This window comes from Glycine max, chromosome 15, assembly GCF_000004515.6.
Source record: "Glycine max cultivar Williams 82 chromosome 15, Glycine_max_v4.0, whole genome shotgun sequence".
NCBI lineage: Eukaryota > Viridiplantae > Streptophyta > Magnoliopsida > Fabales > Fabaceae > Glycine > Glycine max.
In genome coordinates this window covers 15186319-15200224 of record NC_038251.2, presented here as the reverse complement: position 1 = coordinate 15200224, position 13906 = coordinate 15186319, and the positions used below count along the sequence as shown (strand labels likewise).

At 31.5% G+C, this 13906-nt stretch overlaps 1 protein-coding gene across 2 annotated transcripts; it reads right to left on the bottom strand.

Moving 5' to 3' along the window:
* Positions 1 to 5390: 5390 nt before the first annotated feature.
* Positions 5391 to 11742, bottom strand: LOC100781959 (beta-galactosidase). 2 transcript variants are annotated; one of them, XM_041010081.1, is made up of 19 exons: positions 11361 to 11742; positions 11132 to 11227; positions 10717 to 10829; positions 10526 to 10592; positions 10296 to 10388; positions 10035 to 10178; positions 9468 to 9556; positions 9278 to 9383; positions 9027 to 9114; positions 8678 to 8796; positions 8425 to 8586; positions 7990 to 8162; positions 7760 to 7869; positions 7565 to 7674; positions 7348 to 7458; positions 6825 to 6935; positions 6513 to 6718; positions 6296 to 6433; positions 5391 to 5899 (listed from the first exon to the last, which is right to left on the bottom strand). In XM_041010081.1, exons 1-18 carry the CDS (start codon positions 11520 to 11522, stop codon positions 6328 to 6330), a joined length of 2166 nt encoding a protein of 721 aa, XP_040866015.1. In that variant the 5' UTR covers positions 11523 to 11742; the 3' UTR covers positions 5391 to 5899; positions 6296 to 6327. The 2 variants fall into 2 exon arrangements, with proteins under 2 accessions (XP_040866015.1, XP_003546457.1); XM_003546409.5 differs by having other exon boundaries at positions 5391 to 5904; positions 11361 to 11741.
* Between the last annotated feature and the right edge of the window lie 2164 nt (positions 11743 to 13906).

Below are 13906 nucleotides of genomic sequence, written 5' to 3'. Positions count from 1 at the left end.
CAAAATAATAAATTTTAAATTTGTAGATTCTGTCACACATATATTTCAAAATCATGATTAATCAAAGATTTTATAACAAGTGTAAATAATGTACCTACTGATAAATAATTTTTATATTACTCGTTTAATTGTAAATTGTCATGTAAATTTGTTAATTTTTATAACAGCTTCTTTAAATGTGTGACAAAACCTATAAATTTGTTTCATTTTATTACAAGTGTAACATCTTTATAAGGATTATGTCAATCGTCAAGTTAGCATGTGTTTGCTACATTATCATCAACAAAATTTATTAAAATTAATAAAAGACTAATGAATGAATAAAACAAAATTGTACACTTGAAAAATAGAGAATAAAATTACATAAGTAAAATTAAAATTACACAACTATATAAATTGAAAGTAGATTTAAGCATATTTTAAAAATGATACATCGAATGTTTAGAAGGGGATAAACTATGCATTTACTTGTTTTTATTGTGTTTTGAATAAGGAGAACAAGTTGTACGTAGGTTGTGCAAATTGTCTCATATTAGATAAAAGTGGATAAATGTTAAATTCAATATCTTCCTTTAAGCCTTTCACGACGACATTTTTTGACACAACTTGGGTTTTATTGTTTGATTTCATATGCTTACAAGATGGGAATCTCTCGATTGAATTTCTCATTTTCTAGTCAAATGTTGATGTTCTCTCATGGAAATTTAATAACATCATTGACTTTGAATTCTTGTTTTTAAAAATAAAATTTAACTTCATTTCAATAATATTAACGTGCTGCATGTGCATGATTGGTGGAATTTCGCATTTTTAAAAAAGCGTCACAAGCCCTCTAAGTTACACTGTTATTTGTTTAGGAGAATAACAAAAGAAGCCGCAACAAAAAATAAATAAAAAATCAAAATCAATAGTAATATATTTAAAGATATTAATTAAAACAAATTTAAACTTATACGATTAATGAAAGATATAATTTTATCAAATAAAAGCTCTTCATTCCCTTTCTTTCCTCACTACAAACACAATGTAAAGGTCTCTAACTTCTCTCAACTAAGCTCAAGTTTACGTAGAAAAGCACGAAGACTTTAATATTGATAGTTATTTCAAGACATCATTTATTTCTAAGCATTCTAATGTTTTAAAAAAGTAATTCATCTATTTTTAAAAAAAGTAATTAATTAATGTTACGTAAATAATTAAAACTAAAAGTTATTTAAAAGCCACGTGCAATTGAATAAGTAGTACACTAGTAGTTTTTTCTTTGCAATTGAATAAGTTGGGGCTTGGGACACTTGGGAGTCCACACGTAATTCAATATTATTACAATATCTTAATTTCCAGTTACATGCTTTTTTATTACTAAAAATTTAGACAAGTTGGATTTGAGAGTTCATACTCAAAGAATACTTACAGAGAGATGTTTACAGATTATGCATAATAAAGTTATCACATCAATAATAAAAATAGAATCTACATTCTTTTGAGATATGAGTCGATTTCTTATCGACTGAATCAATTTTTGCTAGGTGAGTGAATCGAATTTAAAGGCCAATGTTAAACCATGTGACCCACTAGCAAAACAATTGATGTTTCATTTCAAGTTTTCAGCTTCTACGTTTCCATCCTATTTCTTCTTTTCTTTTCTCTCGGTGGCCTCGACCGACCAAACGAAAAACACCAATGGTGGATGCTACGTCTGCAGAAATTATGCCACTCCAATGTTGTTGGTGCTCCTTACTCTTCATATTCGATGCTAAATCAATTTGTTGTTCTTGTCTTTGGTATATTTGTTAATTAAATAGCAACAATTCATATCATACGATATCTCATTGACTTTAGATGATTTAATAGTGATTTCGTTGACATAATAAAAGTTCGCATTTTCAATTGAGCAACTAAAACTAGACCCCCTCCATGCCTTATCTTGTCCTGGGCTAATAGTCTAGCCCACCAGCTTTTGTGTGTTTTTTCTCTCCTAAGTCTCATTATTAAAAGTTAGAGTAATTATATTTAGATCAATTGAGATTTTCTATTCAAATTTTGAGCATGAAACAACATTAAATATTTAGAGAAATATTTTTAAATAATATTACATAGTGGAGGATACTGTAGTCTAAAAAAAAGAATAATTATATGTGGATCTTTTAATATCACAAATATTTCATCAACACTTATTATTTTTCTTTCTCTCTTTCTATCATATTACATCATATCATTTCACTTATCAATCTATTATATTTACACTTTTTTTTTTCTCGCTCTCTTTCAAGATATCAATTCATGGTAGTGTCCATGCATCGTTTTCTAAAATTTTAATTGCATTTAGACCATTGTAGATATTTACATATCTGGTGTTTTCTTATTACTAGTATTTTAGGATAAGGATAAATATTTTTATATATAATTAAAATTTATTATAAATGAATGTATTTAAATTTATAAATTATATTATGGTTAAAATTCATATTAAATAAATATATTTGAATATATAAATTATATTTTGTGCACCAAAAAAATATATAAAAACTATAGTTTAGATTTACAATGCACATTTTAAGTTTTTAGGTTACTTTTAACTATTGAGAATTTTTTAATAAAAACTATTATAATTAAATTTTGAGGTAGAAATAATAATAAAAAAGAATTGATTGGAAGAGGCGAACAATTAAAAATAATCAAATATACGTATAAAATAAAATAAAAATAATTTGAAAAGGTCAAGTAAAGTTTTATGGCTATTTGCAGGAGTAGTGTGTAGAATGCACGTATAAAGGAAAAAATAAATAAATTAAGTGGGTGTATTGATTAGGATTTTTAAGGATTTAAAAGATTTGTTTTATAAAAAAAGTGTTGAGATATTCACTAAATGATATAAATAAATTTTGTGGTATTCAATTAGGATTATTAGGATTTTCTAAGGAATACATCAAAATTTAATGATATTTAATTAAGATTCTTTACAACTTATAAAAATCATTTACTATTAAAAAATATAAAGATTTTGATAGATTCTTTTTTAATATGGATTGCATGTTTCAATAGAAAATATACATAAAAAAATCCCAAAAAAACCTTTAGACTTTTCTGGATTTTTTTTCTTTTCCTCTCATTACTCATAATTCCATCTCTTTTTCTTGAAGGCAATATAGACATTCATTCATAACCTTCAATATCTTGATAATCTTCAATAATTACATGTTAATTTACCACTGTAATGTACATGCTACTTCTCCTTTTTCTTGCTTTTTTGTAACAACTTTTATTTATTGAAATACAAATACAATCATATGTTATGTATTATGGTCACATAGACATTTTGGCCCATGAAAACTTTATCTTTTTTGTATGTGCAGTTATTTATGGCATTTCTTTGACTTATTAAACTTTTCATTATTAATACAAATACAATCATTCTTAACTATATACTCAAATGGAGATTTATTTCAACACTAGAAAGGATCCCAGACATGCAACATGTTGGAGAATTTGGTTGATGAGGAACAACATTATTTTTAACAATGGTAGACCAAACTATATCTCATTTATTAAAACTTACTCATGGAAGTGATTATTCTATAAAGTCGGGACACAACTAGGATCCTTCTATTCCTCATGGTGCACATGTCCTAGAACATGCCTTCCCTCATGACTTTTGGATGTTATTTTTTGTTTTAATAGCTAGTACTATATTTTGCTTTGCCTTTTAAAAAAAATCATTTGCTATGAAAAAACCTTGCAATGACGAAAACCTAGTTTACTAGCTTCAATTGTCAATTGAATAGGATTTTATTGTGTTCAAACATTGAATCGAATAAGATAAACGAAAAGGATCACGTGATTCACTTATTTTTTTCATGGAAAAATTAAGGGTATTAAAGGTTCGTTGGATTTTTATGAGTGAAAGAACAATTTGTAGATTTTTAATTATTTTTTATAGACTTTTATAATTTTGAATGTTTTAAAAAAATTGATGGAGTCCTTTAAAATCTTATAAATTCATAAAGTCCTTCCAAATCTTATGAAGTCATGTTTTGTAAATCTATTAAAATCTAAATTATAAAATCCAAATCATAAAAGTCTTTTAAAAAAATCTTTAAAATAATTATATTTTCACAAAATATTTTAAAATTCATAAGATTTTTTTTCATGCTAAAATAATCTTTTAAAATCTTAATCTAATACACATGTAAGAATACAAAGAATGTATCATATATTAAGTTGTTGTTGTTGTGTAGAGCTAGCTAAAAAATTAAATTGATTTTTTTTAAAAAAAAAATAGGTACATAGCGGGTATGTCATATTTTTTGGGGTGTGCTTGTATAGTTGTGTCAGATTCTATTCAAATAAGATAATGTCTATTTATACCCCTAAATTTACTTAACACCTCCCCTTTTCTATATCCCCCTCCTCCCTAAATTACCCTCGTCTCTTTTTCTTTTCCTTTGGGTACATGATATGCTTTGATTTGTTTATTTCCGATTACTATACCACAAATACATTAGATGATTGTGAATCAACATTGTCCCCTTTAATAAGCAAGAAAAAGACAACGTTGTTTTCAGTTCACAATATAATTTATACAATATGGTATAAAAGTTGGAAAAGTCCACCAGTTGTCAAGCCCGGTCAAAACGAAAGCTACCAATATAAGATATGAAACATCAAATCCTTAATTTACTCCATTCAAAATAATCTAAGCAATATATAGAGGTTTTACAATTGTAATTCACAATTGCAATGTGACAATATAAAGAAATTGATTAGATCTTTAAGCGACAGTGTCAAGGGGGTGTAGCTCAGTTGGTTGAGCAAGATAGTAAATTATTATAAATTTTATGATACTATCTTTGATTCCTACAAATAAAAGAAAGATCTTTAAACGTGCTGCCGCATATGAAATGTAATGTTTAAGCACGAGTGACCTATCAAGCCAAATTGTATCATTAAATTTCAGTTTTAGAGAAAGGAATTTGTGGAGAAGGTTATGAAAAGAAGAAAGAAATAAAGGTAATTTGGAGAGAAAAAAATGACAAAAAGGGAGAAGGAGGTGCAATTAGCAACTTCCTCCAAATAATTCAGGTCTAGTCCAAATATTCACGGCATTTGGTTGGGCCAGATCTGATCAAGAGCCTGAAAGTTGAATTTCTTATTGAGGCCCATTCTAGTGAAGAGAGGTGCTTTATCACATTATTTTTGTTTTTGCCTTTCCTTAGATCCTCAAATTTCAGAAGTTACATAGGATGAGCCTATTATCATTACACCAGGCTTTGTCTAAGTCATTCTTTTTATATATTTTATTTTACAATAAAGAAAATTGGTTGCTGGCATATACCAAGAATTTCTTTCTATAATGATCTTTTGTATACCAAGAAGCACAAACACAATAGCAATAAGACAAATATTTCAAAGGATATTTTATTACTTTCAATCTGTTCTTACATAATAATTTTAATGGAAAAACAGTTATTTTCTTTTGGCAGAATGTAGCAATATACTCTCTGACACATTTTTGCGTGTCCACAATTCTTTCCTTTGTATCATAGTAAATAAAATGTGTACGGGCTGAATCTTCATTGATACAAGCCCTGTAATACATGGAGCAATATTCAGCACAATAGCCTGACTTGACTATGTACAGTATATTTGCATCCTCTTTGTTTTTGGCCAGGCGATGCATGATTAGGCCTTGGAAATCTTTTGAGGTATACTTGAACAACCAGAAGACATGGAGCACCAATGATTTAACTTCAAACATTTTTTAATACTGAACCTAATAAGATCTGAACCACACGTATTTGGTAAATTGCTGCATCATAGGGTCCTAACCGCATAGGACTCACTTGACAGCTTCTTTGCATTTCCTAGACATTTGTTATTAGACATACATTTCTTGTCAATGCTGCTCTGCATAAAAAACCACAAGGATAATGAGCAGCAGCAGAAGAAATTGATGAAGAAAAAAGTGGAAAACTTCAAATTCAAATGGTCTATATCTGTTGATTATTTGATTTCTGTGTTGTCATAATAGTTAAGATAAAAAAAAAAAACAGTTATGAAAGAAAGGGTGCATATAACATGAATATCAAGAGTGTTAATAATTATGATAGATTGGAAAACATAAAATGATCTAGGGTTACTAAGTTACATGAGGCCTTGAGGAAAAAACCAAGTCAAATTATCTTCCTTAATCAGTATTCAGTAGCATAAATTCTAGCTGAGGATTTTATTAGGAATATCTTGAAACAGTGCTATTAAACAAGAACAAGACTAAAGGGAAATGGAATAGTTGTAATACCCTTTTAAGGGAGCATCATAAAACATCACATTTCATGTTCTTTTCACCAAAGCAATTCCATTAGGGTCACCTCCCCATTCTTCAAACACAACCAAGGAGTTACCACCTGAGCTCAGCCATGAGCGAGGAACATGGTACCTGTCCAAAGGCAACAATAGGTTAACATTCAAGCGTTTACATCTCTCACTGTTGGAAAATAAGTTGTATGCATTCTCACCATCTCTGAGAAGGTTGTCCACAATTCGTCCGGCATTTTGTATCAGTATAAAATCCAGCATAATTACAAGCATTGCAACTACCATGTGCTATATATCCAGGCCAATGGCGACCAATGCTGCGACCGTTTACCCATACTTCACCCTTTCCCATGCTTCCCAAATCTAGAGCCAATGGATCATTGCCAGCCGGTGCGCTAAAAGTTGTCTAACAACATTAAGGCATGAAATGAATCAGAGTTCATGCATATATGCAGGTGAATAATCTATAACAGCGACAGAAATGCAACATTTGTGGGATTTTTTTTTCTTACCTTGTACCATGTCAAAGGTTGTTTTTTAGCCACTAATGATCCTCGTATCCATTCAACAGAGCTACTCCCACTTTCAGTGTGAAGGCTCAACGATTCACCTTTCAGTCCAACCTGTCCAATACCATACAAATTAACAAATATATGTTAAATCTAATTTTACTGCCACACCTTTCTGAAAGCAAAAGTAAATAATCTTCTGCATACTGCACTAAAATCTGCTCAACAATGTACATAGTTAATGTTTTTTCTTAGTGCCTACATGGGCTAATTTCATGCACATTTTTCAATATTCAATGATATAATGCATTATTGTCTGTCCTAGAATGGCAAAAATGTTAATTTTTCTCATGAATTTTTGCTTCATTAGCGATTAAGTTTCAAAATATATCATTGTGTAGTATCTCACTGTTTGATCTTCACCTCAGTATTTATTAATGTTTTTTTGTTTGGATAATATACAGCCAGCATTGTTATATAACCTTTCAATGTTGCTAGTGAGCAAGATGTGTACAAGATAACAAACCTTGTAAGACCATTTCTGACTGGACAAGTCCCGAGTCCCCTCATTTAGACCCTTCAGAGTGACTGGGCCTAACACCCCCGCATTCCATGTTTCAAAGTGCACACCAACATTCTGGTATTAAATGAATACAAAAACATGATTAACATTTACAAATATTACTTTTCAACAAATTAAGAATGTTACAGAAAACACAGATATCAGAAAAGAGAGAACTAACCGGGAGACCGACAGCAACACTAAGTAAAGAAAGCTTGTTATTGCCAACCCTCAGTTTCACATTGTCACTAAATGTTAATTTAGGATTTGCCAATCCCCCCCACACAGTTCCTGCGATGTTCATACAGAAGTTGAACATGTAAAATTATTGTTTATTATAGACACTAAGCAAAAGAGGCATAGCAGTGTTATTCACCTGCAAGTTGATCATTAATGAAAACATGGAGAACATGGCCTGCTGACATTGCGGTGAGAACAGGAGATTGTCCATTCTTTAAGAATCCTTCATTAGCATTAATGTAGACACTGAACAAAGGACATCAATATTGGTTAGATGGAGAGAGGATAACATTAGTATGCATAAAGAGATCAACATTCCAATAATTTTTTGTCTTTAAGAAGTTTGATAAGTTGAAAGATGCTTACTCTGTCATATACCACAAATAATCTGAAGAATCGCGGGTCACGTTGACCTGCTCCCAAAGTGCATATGCTGCAATGGAATCAGCTTGACTGGATGAGGCAGGTTCTTCATTGTATGACTGCCAAGCAAATGCACTGTTTACTGGAGTCATCTTTTTCAGCCAGCTGTTACCAACCTACATAAAATGGATAAATGCCGTGAATATTTACAGTTTCACACTTCAAAAGCATTAACATAGTAAATACAAAAGAATTCTGCTTAAAACACTAATCTTTGTCTGTCCTTCAAGAACACCTTGGGAGGATTTGTCCAGTTTTTCAAAGAAATATATCACAGTCAGATTGTTTCCTCTATACATAATTTCATCAAATGTACCTTTTTTAAACAAAAAACAAGAATGCAAAACTTATTTAACATAGTCACCAGTCTTGTGTTACCTTTGCTGTGTTGTAAACAACAGTTTTGCAGTCAGGAAGAATACTGATAGACCAAGGTGGTAGATCATATTGCCCATTTCCAAATGTAGCTTTTGCATAAGATTTGGTGTCATAATTTGCAATGAATGCAGCACAAGCACCAGGGGTCGAGAACACATGTGCCTAAGATTATATAAACAAAAGGAATCAAATGAATTTTCAACACAAAGGCAATTCTGTTGGCTTTCATCACAAACAAGCTCAGGGACTTTACCTCAAGGTTATATCCAAGCGATTGAACTTTGGGATCTGTAGCCACTAAAGCAGGTTCACATTGTTTTATTGCTTTATGCAAATTTCTCAAATGCTCATACTTTGGTTCATTTTGAAGTCCTGGTACAGTGGTATAATTGAACAAGCATCAGGCTTAAGTGAAAATGTTTTTCAGCTTTTGCCATATGGTGCCTAAAAGTGAATTTGTGCTCTTTGCTAGAACAATAAAACTATCACTTTTCTTTTCCCTCTAATATCACTTTAGCCAAAAGCTTCCTTATGTTTTCAAGAGCTTTAAATGTGTATTATCATCATCCAAAGCATGTAAACAATTTATTATTACTTCATACCATATTCATCAAGCGGCGCATCATAGTCATAGCTAGTGGCAATAAAGAGGCCACCAGATGTCCGGCCAAAGTTCGTTCCTCCATGGTACTGGATTAAAAAAAAATGAGATCTTAGACTCAAACCAAAGTTTCTAGAACATGAGTTGAATTGTTGCACATGAACAAGAAACGATTCACAAATGAACCACCATTCTGTATGAATCTTGCAATGGAGGAACAAGGAACTATTCACAATGGATAAACCAACATACCATATAGTAGTTAACAAATGAACCACCATTCTGTATGAATCTTGCAACCGAGAATGCCAAGTCTTCTGCTGGTCTACGAGGGACTGCACCACCAAAATCTGTGTACCTACAGAACAAGAGACATCAAACTAAATATAGCACCAAAATAAAAACATTTTCATCCTTCAAGGTAGCATTTGTTAAGACTCACCACCCAGTCCAATTCTCAGTCCACATTTTGGGTTTGGTGTTCTTGTTGGGCTTGAAGTTTTCACAGTAGTATCCATTGCAAGTGTCAATCTATATCGCAATCAGTAAAATAATACAGATCAGAGAGAATAATCAATTTTCCTGTGAAAACACAAGCTTCCCCTCAAAAAAAGAAAAATCTTGCCACTTTCTCAATTTCTTTTTTAATTTTTTAAGAAGAGTAAAGGAGACAGAAGAACTTCAATCACTGCGCTTACAAAACAACCAAAAGAAGCAAGAAAAAAGTGAAGATAGATAATAAAACCCAAAGCACCTTCCTCCAAATAAAGGTAAAACAAACACAGAGAAAACATAAAAAATATCATGGTATAGAAAAAGCAACAACCTTATCCCAACCAAAGTAGCCACAACACTCTTAAAAACCCCACCACCATATTTAGATGGGTCACACAAATTTAACAGAATAGAATAAGAATCCTATAAGGGAAAAAGTCAAAAAGACATCTTCAAATCCAAATCCACGCACGAAAACGTTTTTTTTATGATAAAGAATAAAAGAGTAACTTACAACAGGATCAGGAGCATCTTCTTGCTTGCACATAACCCATGGAACACCAGTGTCTAGACCAACAGCCATTTGTGCAGCCCATTTCGTATAAGCTTTTCCAGGAGCACCAATTTCCCATTCAACCGGTCCATACTCGTTCTCAATCTGTCAAATTCAGTTGAAAAAAACAAACCAAATTAAGCATCATCGTTATTCAAATTGGCTCAACAAACTTTTTTGTAAAATCAATTATACAAACATATTATATAGTCTTGTATTTACCTGTGACATAATTATTGGACCACCCTGGGATTGAAACAACCTATTTTCTTTCATCAAGCTAACAATCTTTGCAGTGAATTTTTGCATTGCCGCCTACACACATCGTGATTTAAAAATTGAAGTGTTGGTTATATGATTCAATAATTCATTAAACTATTTTCAATCAACCAATAATAATAAGCAAATTATTATAATTATAATATTGAGGTTCGAAAATGGTAAACTCCAACCTTGAACGGCTCATTGTCGGTTCTGAAAGCAATGCCTGGAACATACTTGAGCCAGACAGGAAATCCCCTGAACAGAAAACAGAGCATGTGACCTTTGAGTGTTTCCTAAGAATCATTATTTTCCTTTTTTAACCAAAGATTTTTTCTCTTCCCCTAAGAAGGTGTTCATATAACATCATTAAAATCATTACCCGAAGTTCCATTCAGCACATATGTAGGGACCAATACGGAGATGAACATAGAGGCCTGCTTGCTGCACGAGCTTCACGAATTTAACCAAGTCGAACCTATCTTCGAAATAGTACTGCAAATTTCCAACATTACATAAAACTTCAATGAGTCTTTTCCATTTTAAACTTTCTGACCAGTGAAAAGAATACAAAAACAACAAAGAATGAGATTGGAGTTTGGAAAGAGTCTAATTTCTATGAACCATCAGTTTACTGTCCATCAATCAGAAATCACCATTGGTACCAACTTTTGAGATAGTTTGTAAAAGTCAACAAACTATATATTGATGTTTGTGATTCAATCACAATGTAAAAACTCGAATATACTATGCTATAAAAAAATAAATATAAAATTAAGGAAATGTGTTTGCATTACTTGCCCAGGAGAAGGTTCATGGCCATTCCAAAACACATAGGTCTGAATGACATCAAGGCCTCCATCTTTGGCCTTTTGAATAAGGTCTGGCCACATCTGCAATAATAAACATAATTTATGTTCATGCATGAATGGAAAAAGAAGAAGAAAAAAAAGAAAAAATGCAAGAAATGATTGAGAAAACAAAATTTGATGCAGCCATGATGGAAACATGGAGTGGAGTGCGTACTTGAGGTGTGCTTCTAGGGTAGTGAATGGAGCCAGAGATCAAAATTCTTCTCTTGCCATCAACCACAATGGCCTTGTGGTCATAAGTCACAGAGGCTGTGACACCACAAACCCACAAACACAACGACATCAACACCACCCCATGAAACTCTCTCTTCCCCATTTGAACTCTCTTGCTTAGTTATGTTTCTCAAACCAAAAATATGGTGCTCCTTTGTTTCCTTTCTTCACTCTTTTTTACTCATTTAAGGCTTGAGAAAAGAGAGAGAGAACAAGTTTGTTTGTGGGTAGTTTCTGTTTGAGGGAAGTGCCTTCTTTTTATACTTGTTTATTCTTTTGAGAGGGAGGGTCTTTTGTTACTTCTAATAGGTGAGGTGTGTGGGTTTGATGGGTGAGTTGAGGTAAAGGTTGATGCAAATGGTGCTGCTTTATATAGATTTGGAGAAGGAAAGAAAAGGAGGGAAGAATGGGACCCCTTTTTCTATTCTTTCTCTCTTTTTTTTTTTTTCATTGTCCTCATCCTTCACACGTAACAACTGCAACTGCAAGACATTGCCCGTTAAGAAATCTGTGGCTTTTGCTTTGGGAAGTGTAACTTGAATTTGGGTGGGAAGATTACATTCGAGTGTGAGTTTACTTTAGTGATTTTGCTTTTTGTGCTTATTGAAAACGATGGAAAAATATAGGATGAAATGACCAACAAGGATTAGTGTATGGACACATATTCATGGGCAGGGGGTGAGAAGTTTAATGTGGGATTAAGCCTAGGTTGGAAGATTAGGTGACCGTGAGCATTTATTTTCTGTTATTATTTTTTATTTTTATTTTCAAATTTTTAAGATTTAAAAAATATGTAGTCAGAAGAAGAAAGTACTTTGAGGTATCATTGTATTTTCACTTATTTAGAAAAGACTAAAAACGTTGTTATTTTAGTTTTGGGTCTATTTTTTGAAAACATTTTCAAAGAAAATGATTTTAAGATTGAAATAAATGTATTTTCACTCTTATTTTTTATTTTCTTTAAAAATGAAAGCAATAGTTTTTGGGTCTAATATCCTTAAGATATTAGTTATAAAATTAAAAGAAAAAAGTATTTATTAAATAAATTATAGGAGAATCTAAAAAAGTGATCACAATTTTGTACATCTCAATAATTTTTTTTTATTTTTTAATCAATATTTTAAGGACACAGATTAACATTTGTTTTAATTTTTCAGCTAATTTGAAAGATTAAAACTTATAAAAATATCTGGATTCCAACAAGGTATTAGGTATTAGAGAGTCTAATTAGTAATTACAATAATCACAATACTAAAGGTGAAAAAAACAAATGATGACTAATTTTATGGTGTTTCTTCTTTTAATGATATTTTTTTACTTCTAAACTTAAATCGAGATGTTGCCGATTTGATTCCGGTTCTACTCAAACAAATGTGATTTGGTGTATAATTTGATAGATAGTTGATTATTTTTAATATCTAAAAAAAGATAAAAGATGTCTAAAATATGGATATTTTTAGTGCACATACAAAAAAAGAAAGATAAAAGGATGCACTCAGTCTCACTCAAAGTATTATCACTCAAACATAATTATATTTTCTGAAAAAAAAAACATAAATTGTGCAAATAAAAATTATAAAAGTTGATAATCGAATGAATATGTGATATTTATGACTTTGTTTTATTCAATAATCACCTTGATTGAATAGTATGTTTACACATACTTTTGTAATATTTTGTTAGAATTTAATTAGAATATATTTCTAATATAAAATAGTTATAATTCAATTATTAATTTTTGTAATAATTAATTTAAAAGTCATACATAAAATAATTTCTAATTAATGATTAATTAATAATATAAAAATATTTGTATTGTACAAAAATTAATATTTGTAAGTGTATAACATCAATCATTAAAATTAATCTACAAATTTTGTTGCACCAGAGACACTCCTTACGGCAAATTTACTGTAGGGGACCAGTTTTAAAAATTATTTACGGATTGGGGTTTGTATTAAAAGTATTAATGGAGGGGGTCTGTTATTTGGGTGGAATCCGTCATAGCCACTAGCAAGAGAGCTTAACCTGCCATAGCCACTAGCGAGAATGGTGAAGCCGCCACTGGCATTGGCGTGACATGCCACGTAGGAAGGAGAGTGTCGCCTTTTGCATTGGCGACACAGGCCACGTATGACTCACCTTCAGGACTGGCGATACAGTCACGTAGATGTCGCCTTCTCCATTGGCGAGACAGGCCATCATCACGTGAAGCTTCAGGGTCACAGGCTTGCAGTTAGGGCTTCAGCTTTTCAGTGTTAGGTTCAGCTTTGCATTGTTTAGGGATGCAGCATATACAGAGTAGGATTTGAGTAGCTTTTGACCTTGTATACGTTTTCTTCTATAAAAAAAACCTCCAACGTAAACTTTGATTCACACTTCTCTTCTCCAAGCTGAGCTTTGCTTTTCTCCTTTGTTGAGTTTCATTGAGTGTCTGCGTGCTGGTTCCATAATTCCTGGTAAGTGATTTTCTTAAATAACATTTAT